General features: G+C 33.3%; 1 protein-coding gene across 1 annotated transcript in view; it reads right to left on the minus strand.

The window, feature by feature from the left end:
• The window catches only part of Zbbx (zinc finger B-box domain containing), a 124560-nt gene extending 107573 nt beyond the window's left edge, over nucleotides 1-16987 (minus strand). Inside the window, exons 1-5 of the mRNA XM_026403647.2 lie at nucleotides 16920-16987; nucleotides 13703-13816; nucleotides 11346-11436; nucleotides 1655-1703; nucleotides 592-701 (exon numbers count right to left, since the gene is read on the minus strand). Of these exons, the coding sequence (XP_026259432.2) occupies nucleotides 592-701; nucleotides 1655-1703; nucleotides 11346-11436; nucleotides 13703-13816; nucleotides 16920-16987 (432 nt within the window). The remainder of the gene's footprint in view (nucleotides 1-591; nucleotides 702-1654; nucleotides 1704-11345; nucleotides 11437-13702; nucleotides 13817-16919) is intronic.
• Nucleotides 16988-17510: the final 523 nt, after the last annotated feature.

Below are 17510 nucleotides of genomic sequence, written 5' to 3' on the forward strand. Positions count from 1 at the left end.
GAAGAATATAAGGGGAGATATGATGAGACCAAGAATGGAAAACTTTTTTTTTGGCAGGGCGGGTGGGCACTAGGAATTGAACCCAGGGCACTAAACTCTTAGCCACATCCCCAGCCCTTTTCTGTATTTTATTTAGAGACCGGGTCTTGCTGAGTTGCTTAGGACCTCACTAAGCTGCTAAGGCTGGTTTTGAACTTCGAATCCTCCTGCCTCCACCTCTCAAACTGTGGGTATTACAGGCATGCACCACCATGCCTGGCAAGAATGGATAATTTTTTAGAAGAGTTTTATTCTAATAGGACACAGAGAAAGATTTGGAGGTCAAAAAGAATTTTTGTTGTAGGTTTGATGTCAGTTTTGATTTTAGATGGGAGCTACTATAGCATGCTTATGTGTTGATTAGGCAAAATTTAAGGTGTCCTTAAATAAGAATGAGAGGATACAATTCAGGGAAAAGGAGAGCTGTTGACCTTATCTGCCAGCATGCACGCTAATGGGAAGAAGGTACATGGCTACCACAGCAGGTGAAGTTGGGAGGTGTAGAAGGACTCAAGAAAGTTCTATTCCAACTCTTTATAATAATGTACATACTAGTAGAGCAGATTTGTTTTCACACTGTCCACAAATCTTCCCTTTTATCTTGGGTTTTTCACTTCCAGAGGAATCGTCCATTATATACTTAGCTGGTTGTTTCACTGGTTCTTGAAAAAAAAGAAATATCAGGCCAATCACTTTAAAATACATTGTTTAGTTTTCTGATTAATAAAGTAATTAACTGTGCACATTTCTAAATTCTCAAAAAGTACTTAGATATTATCTGTAAGAATAACATGTAGTCAAATATAATGTTAGTTGACTGTAGAGCTCACAGGAGCCCCTGCCTACACCTGTGAGCTCGGGGCTTTATAGATCCACCCATGTCCACTCTGCTTAAAATTCATTGAACTAAACACTCAGAATCGCAGAATACTAAAAAAAAAGTGTCCTTAACAGAATTCCTATGACATTTCCCCATTCCTGTGGGTCAAACCAAAGCCCACATGAACAAGTTTCTAAACATGCATAATATTGTACATTTATAATAAATGTTATATTTATATAAACATATTTATAAATAATGTAATATGTATACATATATATATATATATATATATAAATTTAGAATTTATTCTACCAAATTATGTTAACTACTAAAAATTAGTTTATCCTCTAGAAAACATCTTATTTCCTTTGAAATCGTTATAAATGCATTTTGGTTTTTTACTATTTTTAAAGAAATTATTAAAATATAAAGCAATTTAAAAATGTTCTTGTAATGTCTTAGAGTGATATTTTAATTTATAATTTTATACTGCTAAATTATCTTTCCTGTTAAAAGATCACCTCATTAAAGTTTAAGGAACAGAGCTATGAAAGTCCTCACTTTTGAAAAGTATTATTATTATAATCATATTCAAACTTGACATTTTTTGACATAAAATAAAGCCCCATGAAAAAATCTGAATAAAATTTATTTTGAAATCAAAATGTCATCATTTTGGGGATGTGAAATTTTATACTGAATGAACAATTTTAGAACTTTATATGTAATTCAACTGTGAAGGAAAATGGAAACTATCTTTAGCATCTAATAATACAGTGGTAAACTGTTTACCTTGAATCTGCTGCTTCAGTAATTTTAATTTCACGTTTCCTGTAGAAAGCTGTAATAATAAAATAAATATTATTTGTCAGGTATATTTGAAAGCTATAACATTTTGGTACATTTGTACAAAAATTAATAGTGAAAGGATAAATAAAAAAACAGAAGATCATCATCAAAGCATATATTGATCTTTTAACTAATTTCAGAGAAAATGCATAAACAAGCAAAGAAATTTTACAAATACTGTACATATAAATCAGTTTTTAGAAAACATACCAGAAATTATTTTTAAACAAAAACCATTATATTTCATCATGAAATGATTTTAAGAAAGTGCTAGTATTCAAATATCATAAAGGTGCAGTAAGTCTTTTCTATTTCTGTGCTTTCTGAAGCACACACAGTCTAATATTTGTATAGTCTGAATCTAAACTGAATTCTGACTGAGCTATTCTGCTTACAAAACTGTAGAAGCCGATACTACTATCTTATTTGCCCAACATTAAGAAACCACATGTTTTAGTAAAATAATCTTAACCTTAAAATATATTATCTATCATCTATCTATCACATTTATCTCAAAAATGGAGTAAATAAGATTCACTATTGATTATTTCAAGTAAGTAATCACTTGAAATCCTTGGTTTTTAACATTTTATGAAACAACACAGACTTGCCAATTGAGTGTATTTGCCTTGGTCTTACTAAAACCAACATTTAAAGTACACAAATGAGCATGGAGGATGTTTTGCATTTATACAGACACTGTCAATTCATGCCCAGTTTTCAATTTGCAATTTGCATGCTCAATTGCCCAATTTGTACATGAGAATATGAGAACAATGGCTGCCTCCATATCTATGGCTGTACAAACTGCAGTCATTTTTGAAAATTTAAGCCTAATTATTCTCTGTGGTTTTGCTTCGAAGAGGCATTTATTGTTCATATTCTTTGAAGTAGCTACTCAGATGTTTTCTGTACCAAATACAGCAGAAAAGAAAATAGGATTGAAATAATCAATTTTTATATGAATCACACTTTTATTTTTAAGTTGGTAAAGTTATATAAGTTACAGATAATTTAATCTCATTTTCATAACTAAATTATCCAATATGATTGCCTTAATGATACATCTGAATTACAATATGAACAGCATGGTCTTAGGCAACTTGGACAGAATGAAAGGATGTGTCAAAGCAAAATGAAACAATTATTAGAAGAAAATTGTATAATTTCTTTTGTTTAATATTTTCTGTTCTATGAATGTAGCCATATATACTTTAATTTATTAAAGTTGCATAAAAATATTTCACTAAACTAGCTGCTAGCTGCTATTTTTAGGTAAATACATTCCCTTCAAGTCTGATTTTTTATTTGTTTGGGAACCAGTTGGGTGGTGGAGTAGGATTAGACTAAGGATACATATGTACATGCTCACATACATACTTATACACATACATATATATATATACACTTACAATTATGTGCATACATATATGTACATACTCAGCATTAAGAATTTAATGATCTAGTCCTATGTCTTGTTAACCCACTTGTGCCTCTACTATTGGGTGCTGAAGGAGTGCTTTTAGGAGCCAGGGCAGCACAACTGGACATTTTGTTTGAGCCAGTAGAGTCAAGCCATGCTGTTGACCTCATTCTCCTAGTGTCACAAATGTCCCCAACTAGACCCAAACTCCAAGCCACATTTTCAGATAGTCTCACTGTAAGGTCCTTGCTTAGCATCTGGACAGCCATCATAAGTGTCAGCTGCCATTTTAAGAAAAATTTTGCTTTCCCACCCAAGGGTCTTTCTGAGAAAGGCTCCCCACTCCCTCATACCAACCGTACCATTCACCACCCACATGAGGACCTCCTGGCTCTAATCCCTGAGCCTGCCCAATAAAAGTCCAGAATCCCAAGCCTGTTTTGCCTCTCTCTTTCTATGGAGAGATGTGCTTTGATTTGTCTACTCTGACAAATAACTCCTATGTGTATCTCTGCCTGGTCTCCATTTTTAATTTCTCCCTTGCCCGTCTCCCTGTTCCTCACCTTCTTTTCACTTATTCCCAGCCCAATTTGCTACTGAAGGTTTATCACTGTCTACTGATAATTTTTCCATCCAGGCTCCCCTACTGTTATGGTTTGGATGTGAGGTTTCCCCCAAAAGCTCATGTGTGAGACAATGCAAGAAGGTTCAGAGGAGAAATGATTGGGTTGTGAGAGTGTTAAACCAATTGGTGATTTAATCCCCTAATAGGGATTAACTGAGTGGTAATTTAAGTGGTAGGGTGTGGCTGGAAGAAGTGGGAATTGGGGCACAGTATTAGGTATATACTTGTATCTGCTCAGTGGATTTTCTCTCTGCTCTCTGATCAACATGTGAGCTGTGTCCCTGTGCCACACTCTTCTGCCAAGATACTCTGCCTCACCTAGAGCCCTAAGGAATGGAGCTGGTCTTCTATGGACTAAGAACTGTAAAACTGTGAGCCCTCTAATAAACTTTTCCTCTCCTACAATTGTGATAATCAGGTCCTTGAATCACAGCAGCAAGAAAGCTGACTAAAACACTTACTAATCCACCGAACCCCTATTAATAGTCATTTAACTATCTTGTGCTTTAATCCTTCCTGAAAAATATTTCCCTCCAAGTGTCACATTGACTGAAACCCACCTTTTGATCAATACCAGTTTCTCCAAAGCACTTCCACAGGAACTAGCTCCTTTTTCACTTTATTTCGCTCACCAGACAAGGAGAAAAATTTCTCCAGAGTGCTATTTCCAGAATATTGTTCCACCATCATTCAGCAACGTCACCTCTACTGAAGGTCCCATCGTCCACTTGTCGACTTTACCAATACCTAGCATTACTTTCCACCTAAACTTCAGCAACCTGCTCAGTGTTTCTATTCATCATATTTCTGGATGATAATGTTGGGCACTTTGGTGTCCATGTTTACTTGACATCTTGGTACTGAAGACCTCCCACCAGCATGCTGACTACTGTGTACATCTGAATGCCTTTTCAGCTGCCCCACCATTATGACCAAATCCTGCACCAAGCAGCATTCTGAATGGCCACGCCTTCAAAATCTCAAACTCAAGAGTTTCTCAGTGCTCACCTTAACTCCTCATCACCTCTGTTAGACTTCCTAGGTCTACCAACTATTGTGATGAAACACTATCATGGGGTTTCCTACAAATCCATGCTGAATAACTCCAGTAGACCCTTATGGTGTGTCAGCAACCATTTATTCATTTGCTGCTAAACTCTAATCACAATTCCTACAGTGGCTACTCCAAACTTTTTCCAATCCTAAAACCTCAAAGTTATCCTATTTCCTTTCCTTCATCTGAGAAAACAATATTGCCTTCAACATTCAAGAATGGTAGCTTCCAATTGCAATCCTCCACAGAATTTTTTCTTATCACCTGCCAAACCCAAACTCTAAATTTTATTTCTATTTCCATTTATTTTTTTCTTCTTTCTTTCTTCAGAGAAAATGTGTTCTCTTTCCTTAGTGAAGGCTTCTTAAATGAATCCCCTTTTCAAAGACTATACCCCCAGGAACAGACACTTCTCATCTGTATCTTCAGTCTTTCCTCCAGTGGCATATAACTCAGCCTCTAAACTGGACTACATCATTTCCCCAATCCTAAAAAGCAATATATTAAAGCATTTCCTTGAACTTGTTGAACCCTTAAAATTTGTTCTCTGCTCTCATGTTCAGCATAACAAGTTTTTATTCACTGCCTCCCACACTTTTTCAAACTACTTGAAGTCTACTTTCACATCTAGTAATGACTTAATCATTAAATTCACATTTTGAAAATTTTCATTTTCCATAAATAGACATTTAGTTTGATTTTTAAGTAATATTACAAAATGATTTCACATACATCGCCTCACAAACTGCTCTAAGCTCTGTGAAGTAGTTACAAATGTGGCATGTTTATGAATGTGGTAACAGAGGTATATAAGATTAAATGACCTGCCTGAGATCACAGAGCCAATGATCCGAATCAGAATTTTAATCTATAGAGTTTAATACAAGATTTCTCAACCTCAGCACCACTGACATTTTAGGACAAACGATTTTTTTGTTCTGGGGACTGGGCAGTTCATTAGTTCATTGTAGGATGTTTTGAAACACCCCTGGCTTGTATTAACTACATACATTAGCAAATCAACAACAACAACAAAACAAAACAAAACTTTTCAGTGGTAACACCTGAAAATGTCCTCAGTCATTGCCAAGTCTCTCCAGGAAGGCAAAATTGCCCCCTTGAGAAACATTGGTCAAAGTCGGTACTCTGCAGTGGTTTTTTTTTTTGGTTTTCACTACACAGTAGACAACATTGATATCTACATATTTTCTAAAAATGCGCTCGTTCACTTTCATCTTCTGTGAAATTGTACTACTAAGATTCTGCTCCTGCCTTTCTTTTTCTTCTCTGGCCTTCTTCACCAGGATGTTGGTAAATTGTTTTAGAACAAGCCTAAGAACTGGCAATCCAAATCTTAACACTGACGCTTGACATTGAGCAAGTTATTTCACTTCTTTGAAGTTAAGTTACTTCCTCTGTGGCATGAGAATAATAAACTGCTATTATATAAGCACTTAATGAGGCTCTAAAAAGGAAAAACAGCTTAACTATTGACTTATAAACATATTTAGTACAACATTAAGGTTTTTGCCACCATACGCCACATACTCGTTTTCTTTGATCCCTATTCATCCCACCTCTTTGATTTATACAATTTCTTTGGGACACAATCACTCCCCCAGCTTCAACTATCACATGAAAATTCAAACAAGCTTCTAAAATTTTAGTCTAGACTTTTTCTTCCCCTCTTTATGCTATCTCCTACTAAACCCTGATTGTGACATTAATTATGTTTGACTTCTCACTGATTTTTGGTTCAATATTTCCCTTTATAGTTCTTCTGCTTCCATTCTAATTCATACACCTTTCATCTGATTTCCAGATTCTTTGAATAAACTTGCAGATAGTGTTTAGTCAGCTTTTTCACTGCTGTCACTAAAAGACCTGACAGCAACAATTTTAGGAGGAAAGTTTATTGGGGGGCTCCTAGTTTCAGAGGTCATAGTCCATAGACAGCTGGCTCCATTCCTTACAGCTTGAGGTGAGGCAGAACATCACGGTGGAAGAATGTGGTGGAGGAAAGCAGCTCAAGTCATTACACTAGGAAGAACAAGGGGTGGCAGGGAAGGGAGCACTCTCCTTACCAGGACAAAATTAAACCCCATAGCCCCACTCCCAGGGACCCAGTTCTTCCAGCCACAAACTACCTGCGTATAGTTACCACTCAATTAATCCCTGTCAGGGGACGAATTCACTGATTATGTTAATAATCTCATAACCCAATAATTTCATCTCTAAACCTTCTTGCATTGTTTTACACATGAGCTATATAACAGTAGAATCTATTTGAATATATTTATAGAAGCATGGAATATATCTTATTCTAATTAGGATCACATTCTTCTATATGTACATGATGTTGAGATTCATTGTGGTATATATATATATATATATATAAATCTATACACACACATACATACATACATATACCCAGTAAAGTTATATCAAATTTATTCTACTGTCTTTCCCATTCCTGCCTCCCTTCCCTTCATTCTTCTTGGTCTAATCCAATGAACTTCTGTTCTTCTCCTAGCTCTTGTTGGGGGTTTAGCATCCACATGTCAAAGAAAACATTCAACCTTTAATTTTTTGGAATTGGCTTATTTACCTTAGTATGATAGTTTCCAGATCCATCCATTGACCTGCAAATGTTATAAAGTCATTCTTCTTTGAGTAATGGCTGAGTAATATTCCATTGTGTATATATAGCACAATTTTTTCATCCATTCATCTGTTGATGGGCTTCTAGGTTGGCTCCATAGCTTAACTATTGCAAATTGCACTGCCACAAACATTGATGTGGCTGCATCACTGTAGTATGCTGACTTTAACTCCTTTAGATATATGCCAATGAATGGTATATAACTGGGTCAAATGATGGTTTCGTTCCTAGTTTTTGAGGAATCTGCATATTGTTTTACAGAGTAGTTGTACCAATTTGTAGTTCTGCCAGCAATGTGTAAGTGTACATTTTCCCCACATACTCACCAACATTTATTGTTACTTATATTCTTGATTAATTACAATTCTGATTTGAGCGAGGTAAAATCTCAGATTAATTTTAATCTGAATTTCTCCAGTTACTAGAGATTTTTAACATTTTTTTCATATATATGTTGACCATTAATATTTCTTCTTTTTAGAAGTATGGTTCCTTTGCCCATTTATTGATTGGCTTACTTGTTTTTTTCAGTATTAAGCTTTTTGATTTCTTTCTGTCCTTATTGAAGGTGTGAGTTACAGAGATTTTCCCCCATTCTGTAGGCTCTCTCTTTATGTTTTTGATTGTTTCCTTTGCTGTGAAGAATCTTTTTAGTTTGATACCATCCCATTTATTGATTTTTCATTATACTCTTACATGTTAGGAGTCTTACTAAGGAAGTCGGCTCCTAAGCCAACATGTTGGAGTGTTAGGCCTACATTTTCCTCTAACAGGGATTTTGGTCTAATACTTAGGTCTTTAATCTACTTTGAGTTGAGTTTTTTGCAGGGTGAGAGGGGTTAAATTTCATTCTACTACATGTGGATTTCCAGTTTTCCCAGCACCATTTATCGAAGAGCCTATCTTTTTTTCTCCAACGTATGTTTGTGATGCTTTGTCTATATAAGATAACAGTATTTATGTGGGTTTGTCTCTGTGTCTTCTATGTTATTCCATTGGTCTTCATGTCTGTTTTGGTGCCAATACCATCCTGTTTTTGTTACTATAGCTCTTTAGCAAAATTAAATGTCTGGTAGGTGATGCCCCTGATTCATTTTTTTCTAATTAAGGATTGCTTTGGCTATTCTGGGACTCTTAGTTTTCCAAATTAATTTCATGACTGCTTTTTCTACTGCTATGTAACAGAAATATGTAATAGGAATTTTTAGTAGGAATTGCATTAAATCTGAATAGCACTTTTGGTAGTACGGCCATTTTGACAATATTAATTCTATCTATTAAAAAACATGGGAAACCTTCTCATCTTTTAAAGTCTTATTCAGTTACTTTCTTTAGTGTTCTGTCGTTTTCATTGTAGAAAAGTAACACCTCTTTTGTTAGATTGCTTCCCAAGTGTTTTTTGTTTGTTGTTTGTTTTAGTGTATTGTGAATAAAATAGTATTCCTAATTTCTGAACACAATTGATTTACAGGTGTAATTTTCATATCCTGATACTTTGCTGAATTCATTTATAAGTTCTAGAAGTTTTTTGGTGGAGTATTTTTTTTTGAGTCTTCTATATATAAGAGCATATCCTTGGCAAACAGAGATAGTTTGAGCTCCTCTTTTCCTACTTGTATCCCTTTAATTTCTTTTGTCTAATTGCTCTGGATAGAATTTCAAGGACTATGTTGAATAGAAACAGTAACAGAGGGCTTGTTACTTGTTCCAGTTTTTAAAGGAAATGCTTTCAGTTTTCTCCATTTAGAATAATATTGGCCTTGGGTTTAACATATATAGCTTTCACAATATTGAGGTATTTTTCCACTATCCCTAGTTTTTCTAGTGTTTTGAACATGAATGGGTGCTGTATTTTGTAAAGTAAATTTCTGCTTCTATTGAGATAATCATGTGATTATTGTCTTCAAGTCTATTTATGTGATGAATTACATTTATCAATTTCCATATGTTGAATCCACCTTGCATCCCTGGGATGAACTCCACTTGATTATGATGCAGTATCTTTTTAATGTGTTTTTGTATGCAATTTGCCAGTATTTTATTGAGAATTTTTTGCATCTATGTTCACCAGGGATATTAATATGAAGTTTTCTTGATGTATCTTTATCTGGTTTGTTATCAGATAAACAAGAATAAGTTTGAAAGGGTTCCCTCCTTTTCTACTTCATGGAATAGTTTAAGGATAATTAGTAGCAGAGCCAAGTGATCTTGTATGACCAAGAGATCTCAGAAAAAATAGGAAGTATAAAAGATGCATCTATTTATATTTATCTCACCCTTGACTAATTTCCATATTTTATTTTATAATTAACATGATGTTGGTAAGTTTTTATGTATGTGAATCAATAGAAGTACATGTGTAAGACATTTGTGCTTGAAATATATTCTTATCTCATGTGCTACATGCTAAAACACTTAAGAGTCTAGTTGTTGTATGCACTATTAACTCCAAACACAATGGATACTTGAACATGATAAACCATCATAAATCATTGCCTTAATCTTGTTATCCTCCTATTCAAAAACTGTCAAAAAATAGGTAATTCCATTCACCAAGTAAAACACCAACAATTCTCAACAATTCTCAAGGCTTCCCATCTCCTGCCCAGTCTTGTTCTAAGCTCTCCTTCCACAATACCCAGCCCTCTATGCTCTCACCCTCCTTAATTATAATGTTTTTGAGAACAGAAATTATAAATTATCCATAATTTTCCTTACAAATATAGTAAACCTTCAAATATTTCTAGGACTAAGCTATTATTTTTCATGCATACAGTATTCATATACTAAATGATTATACAAAAGTTACATATTGAATTTACTATAAATATTTTTAACACACTTCATCTTTTACATTACATAAGGACATCCTTGAGAACAAAGATGAACTATAAGACCATAAAAGCATTTATTTCATAAATGCTAATAAATAACTAAGTCAATAATCACATTCAGTTATCATAGTAAGCATTTTTAAATATTATATTTACAATATCATCTGAAATAAAAACACCACGTCAGAAAGATAATGAAACATTACAAGTATATTATACACCTTTGACTGTCCCCCCCAAAAAATAAAGAAGCATATCTCACTAAGATAGTGACATTATAGAATCAAACACTTTTTTGAAGTCAAAAAGTTTAGAGGTACTGAGTAAGATGTTTGTAGATGCCAAGTGACCCAATGAAAGTTTAATGATTGGTACATAAAAAAATAAAAAATTGAACAAGTTAAAACTTACAAAGTCATGAGCCTTGTACTAAAGAATCCACAAACAAAGCTATTTTCTTTATATAAGCATACTTGCCAGGTTTTAATCTGCAACATAGTGCAATGATATATTTTACAACACACAGTAAAGATAAAGCAAATCTGTAGCTATGAAACTGAAACACATTTTTTCTTGGGTATCTTCATGCATGGCATTAATGATATAAGAATAATTATTATTGAAGTATAAATCAATAAACTAATATGAAATTATCTAATGGCAGGAATAAAGTTTATCATTCATTATATCAAATAACATTAACCTTCACCTTGATATAGAACTACATGACTATATTCCACATACTTTAAGCTGAACCTGAACAGAATGAAAAAAATTTTGTTTGGAATTTAGAGAAATTTGGAATGGAAATATACACTTTAAGGTAAATTTTTGAAAAACAATGTCTACATTAAAAACAAAACATATCTAAATGTTGAAAGTTGCATACTTTCCATGAATCAAAATCTAATATTAGAAAAATTGATAAAACAAGAATACTGGATGCCTGAGTAAAGAATAGAATGCAAAAACTAAAATAATAACTTATTTCTTCTTGCCTAGCAAATTGCCTGAGAATCCAATAGTATCGTCTTACCTTAATGGCATTTCCCTTATTTTGTGACATCACAGGTGATTGATAACCCAATTTGCTCACTTTTCCAGATTTCCAATGATATCCACTTGACCTTCAATATATATAAACAAGACAAAATGTAATTACTGAAAACATTTCTCCTTTTAATGAAAACAAATATATATTTACTGTTTCAGGAAATAGAAATTCATCTGTTAACATGTAACAAACCACTACAAAATGAAAATGAAATATCAATAATGGCCCAATATTCTTACTAATTTTAAAATATAGCTCTGTCATACTGTGACTTTTGTGGAGATGTGAAATGTCCAAACAGAGCTGAAGAATTTCATTTTTGACATTTACAATGACAAAAGATAATTTTACTGGTTTATAGGAAGCTTTACAGATTGTCATACAGTTTTAAAAACTAAGCATCCACAAATGTAAATACGAAAAGGAAGCAAAACAAGACTCACATATATTCAGCAGATCTAATAAATTGTGAATTTCTTATTAAGACTTCAAATGAACTCCCACATTGTAAGGTGACAGAGATTGCTAAGACAAATTTTAGTTTTACAATTTTTCAAAGCATTATTAGTTGTGCCTCGTCAAAATTTATCAAAATTACCAGGACAGGGAGTCTAATTATTATTTAAAATATAATGATATAACACTTTGCCTAACTTCACACAGGTAACAAATAATAAAGAGAAACAGAAGAACAGTAGTTTGAATCTTCCTGACCAGAGGGTGACATGTTCTCACTCTAGCTATAATATTTATTATTTGTGTAACCTTAGAAAAGAGTGTAAGCAGGCTGGGGTTGTGACTCAGTGGTAGAGCACTCGCTTAGCACAGGTGGGACCCGGGTTTGATTCTCAGAACCACATAAAAAATAAAGGCATTGTGTTGTGTCCATCTACAAAAAAAAAAAAAAAAAAAAAAAAAAAAGATTCTCTGTCTCTCTCTAAAAAAAAAAAAAAGAAAGAAAGAAAGAAAAGAAAAGAAAAGAGTGTAAGCATTCCAAAACCTGAATCAAGTCTTAGAACCTTTTTAAAAAATCATCCAAAAAAGGTTCCACAGCTAAGAAAAACTGGTTCTTGGAGACTGATTCCAGGGATTCCAATTCCCAGATGAATACCATGATCCATTAAGAAGTCCAAATTAAGTACAAATTGATGGAGGTTAAAAATGATCATAAAGAGGAAATAGTAAAACACATAATAAACGCTGTCATCTGGATGACAGAAAGTATGTGATGCCTGGATTTGACCAATGCTTTGATTTTTACAGCATATATGTGTGTCATGAGTGCAGCTCAGAGGTGGACTCTAAAAACAATACTTTCCGAAGGTACATTGTAGGCATTCAATGGTCATCATTTTGATGACCAAGCAAAAGTAAATTTAATGTAAAAATTTTTGATAATATTTCATATCAGCAAAGGCACAGGAAATATAAACTCTCACATTCTTTAGAAGATGGTTATAAATTGCTGAAGACTACTTTGAAAACAATCTCTCAGCACCTGTCTACACATTGAGCTCAAATGACAGGGATAGGAATTTATCCCATAGATGCCCTTACATGTAAGAAAAATACACATTGAAATATATCCATGACAGCACTTATGATCACATAATACTGGAAAGTTAATCCACTTGTGTAAGTACAAAGAAAATAATTTGGGGGAAATTTTTTTAATCATTAAAGTGGTATGAGAAAAATGCATTGGGATTCAGCCTCAAGCTAAGAAAATTATTACCATCACACAGCTATCAGCTCTGACCCTTATCATTTTTATTTATTATTTTTACAATAAAATAATAGTATCAGTTAAAGTAAAACATACATATAAACACTATATTAGAGAGTTCTTATTAATAAACTATCAGCTTACTAGTATTAGCTGAAGACATTTTAGACATACCTGTGGGTTTAAATGATTCTAACAGATGCTCATGCAAACTCCTGTCCCCCATTTTTTTTTTCATAAATAAACATGGCCTTAAAAATAAACTGATCTTCATGAACTCTTAATACCAATCTTCTGAGAGCAAAGGTCAAAGTTTCCATTGCTGCCCTAACCATTTCAGACCAAAAGTTACTGAGGAGTGTGATATCCAAAGAGAAATATGAAAGGATAAAACCAAATGAAGTTCAGAAGAAACAAAATCATGGTAATTCAAAAAGCGATGTTCCTCATATAACTTGCACAGAAACAAAAAGTAGAGGGAATTTAATATTCTTATTAGGAAAAATCAGAAAATATCCATCCACTAAACATTTTTAATGGAGCATAACACTGTAAAATAGTTCTTTACATAACTGAGTTTAATCTTCTAAAATTCTCTAAAATTTTCACCCACTTTGTCTCTTCCTTTTCTTTTTTCCTTGTTGATTGGAATTCTTGTAATTTCTTCTCCATTTCTTGGTTCTCCAATTCTAACTGTACTTTCTCCATTCGAAGTTCTTGAACATTTCTGGAAATATGAGATTTATATATAGAATATTCAATTGAAGTAAATAAGTAAAACTCCAGACGAGATAATTTCATATGATCTTTTGCTCTTAAATTAAGAGGTTTAATAATTAAAGGATGAAATATTTCAACTAATTCCTTTAGATTTCTTGAAACATGATCTTTATAAAGTTAGCATTTGACATTCATTAATATTCTCCTTAAACAAGGTATCTCTTTAACACTTTGCTTTTTCTATTACATTGCTAGAAATTTAAAATCATGATTCATTTTATGATTGAACCATGGCTTTATATATTCAAATATCTATTACACATGAACAGAAAAGTATTTTCTAATTTCCATGCTCACTTTCTTCTAGTTGAATTCAAGAAGTTTAAAACTGTTATTTATTCCATCTAGGGAAAATATACACTTGTGCTGAACTGACAGATTGAAAACCTTAAATAATTTTTTACTTTTATATCATGTTTAGGAGAATAACAGCAGAGTAGATTTGGGACTTCTTAGGAAGAAGCCTCTATTGAGGTTTTGAACAGAATATTGTTGTGCAAGAAATTTTGATAACACTACCTGAAGCTCATCAAGCTTTCAACATAAGACATTTTCCTCACTTCCCAATTGTGGATTCCTATCAGCATTGGTCATTGAGTCTCTTTTAGAGATAGAAGCCAACCTAATTTTCTAGCTTTTATTATTCATCATGATAAAACCCTTCATAATTACATTTGTGTTCTCAGTTCAAGTGGTAAGGGAAAACATGCACACTATAGCATGGAACCAAAGCAAAAAAAATAATGGAAATCAGAGAAAGGAACTCACTTAAAGAGGTGGTAAGCCATCACCAAAGAACAAGTATGTCAACTGTATTTCCCCAAGTTGACACAATCCAGGGAGATAGCTCAAAAATGATGAGAGGAACAGTCTGTCCAGAGAGTTAAGAGAAGCTGGCCAATATAGAGGTAAAGTCTTTGTTTTCATTATATCTATTTCAGAAGGAGACATTCAGCTTCTACTAAACACAAGCACTGAGATAGGTGAAAGGAGATAAGACACAATGGAGTTTCCTGAATGGAAGGGAATTCAGCCAAGTATGAGTTATTGTGATATAGTGTGATGGTGCTCTCATCAGGGAAAAGCAGGGGGCTGCCTAAGCACACAGAAAGGTCATGTGCCCAGCCCTGGACAGCGGAAACACTTCCTGGTGTAAGCTGAGACATAAAGGAAGAAAGAACTGAGCCAGTTAAAGGGAGGGAGTGAGAGCAGTGGTCCAGGAAGAAGGTAGAGTTCGAATATAGGTAGGAAAACGTAATATGTAAGTCAAGGAAGTAAAAGTTCCTTCTGACCAGGAATTAAGTATAGGTTTAGAAAAGTGGCAAGAAATGGACCTGCTGAAATGGAAAGTGTTCAGATCTTGAAGAACCTTGTAAGCAAAGAGGAATTGGGATTTGTATCATAGATACAATGAGGATCATTAAGGGATCTTAATAGAGCTGATAAGACTTGCATTTATTTAGAAAGATCATTCTGACTGTATCATGGACTGTCAATTAGAAGGTGCCGAATTGGTGTGAATATACTATGTATACAACCAGAGAGATGAAAAACTGTGATTATATACGTAACAAGAATTGTAATGCATTCTGCTGTCATATATAAATTTTTAAAATTTACATTAAAAAAAGAAATATAAGAATTTAGAATTAAATTTTTTAAAAAAAGAAGGTGCAAGGCCAGAAGCAAAATAGCTAGTTAAGAGGCTGTTCCAATAATCCAGAGAGTAGAAAGGTTATGCTAATCTGATGGAGTAGGGGTAGGGGTGAGAAAAATCTCCTCACTATAGCCTACAAGTTAGTCATTATCTAGACCTTGACCTCCGCTCCAACTTGGATATGTCTATAAACCAATCAGATATGTCTGAAAAGTCCCAAAACTATATAGTATATGTACCTCTACAAATTTCATCAAATAGCTACCCAACAAGCCACATCTCTCAGACAAAAGTTTGATATCTCCTTGCCCCAGAATCTAGGGCCATGTTCTCCCAGTGTTTATTTGTCATACCATGCTTCATACTATATTGTCAATGTAATTTTACTTCTTTGTATCCTCTGCACTCTATTTGAGGGCAAAGACTGACTTCTTTTTATATTAACTACTCAGTACAGTGTGTATAACATGTACTTAATAAATATCCGTTTTATGAATATTTACAGATATGGACACATAGAATTGAAACATATCACTAAAATATTTTTTAAATGTATAAAGGACATTTCTCTTTTACTAGAAAAAAAAGGAGAACTAGTAATTAGATGGCCCCCGTTACCACCAACACAGAAGGTAAAATATAATAATGATAATGCCATATATTTGTGTATCACTTTCCACAATGCTTTTACAACCAGTATCTTAAATATGGAGAGAACATTATGAAAACTCTAAAGACATGGAATAACCACAGGAAATTAATCTGAATCAGAGGACTCAGAAATCCAGATTAAAATTGGCATTCTGTCTCCACGTTGGGCTAATTGGCTCTTAGTGATATTTGAGAGGAAGCCCCTAAGGATTTCCAGTAACTCTAGGGACCTCAAAGGGAACCAATGTGTTGACCCTTCCTGTACCCCTAAAATGTCCTGAAATTCCCAAGATACCTAGAATTGTGTGGCTCTTGCTATAGGCATATGCATGTCAATCTTGGACAGACAGTACTCTTTCTGGGAAGATGCAGTCAACAAAAAGTCATTTAGAGGGCTAAGATAAGTGCTTTCTATTCTCTGTTTAAAGTCTCCAATATTAATAGTCTCCTATTTGAAGTTTCTCCTTCTATTTCATAATGGTCGTTTTTAACTTTTAAATAAGGGTTACAAATTTTTTTAATTTTCTGTTATAATGCTTCAATGGCTAATGAGCCCCAACTTTATTTATACCTTTCACTTTGGTTCTTGTGGAATACACAGTCTGTGTTTTCAAAACTATAATAGATTTATAATATTTAAAACCTATTCTCTTGTAGATAAAAACAAAATTTGAGTTTAAATTAAAATATACAAAAAACTAACAACTATTTCTATCTAAGAAATAAATATATATGTACTTACTTATATTTTAGCTTTACAGAATTTCCAGGCTTTCCCCATGGAATAACTACAAAATCTTTGGTGTTCATGATTATTATTTTTAATTATTCTAGTTGTGAAAACTTCTGAAAAAAAAAGACAAAAGAATTATGCCAGAGGTAAAGCAGTATAAACTGCAAATTCAAAATTACATATAATTAAGGAAAACTTTAAAAACAGAAATCATTTGGGGAAAAAGGCTAAAAAGAGTTAATAGCAAAAATTATCATAGGTTAAATATATTACATATTATGTAAGTATATTGCACATCTAATGAAACTGATATTTCATCAATATTTATATATAACAAAAGATGGGAAATATTCAACTAAAAATGAAGCTAAATCACATATACTAGATCCTTCTATTAATAAAGGGTGAAAGTATCTACTATCATGTGCCCCATAACATTTCAGTCAATCACAGACTACATGTATAACATAGTCCCTTAATTTTATATTGCCTATTTGCATCAGGATCATCTTACTCTAAGTACACTCTATTATGTTTCCACATGACAAAATCACCTAATGTGCTATTACTCAAGACATATCCCCACTGTTACACAATACA

Source organism: Urocitellus parryii, chromosome 2 (assembly GCF_045843805.1).
Source record: "Urocitellus parryii isolate mUroPar1 chromosome 2, mUroPar1.hap1, whole genome shotgun sequence".
NCBI classification, from domain to species: Eukaryota; Metazoa; Chordata; class Mammalia; order Rodentia; family Sciuridae; genus Urocitellus; species Urocitellus parryii.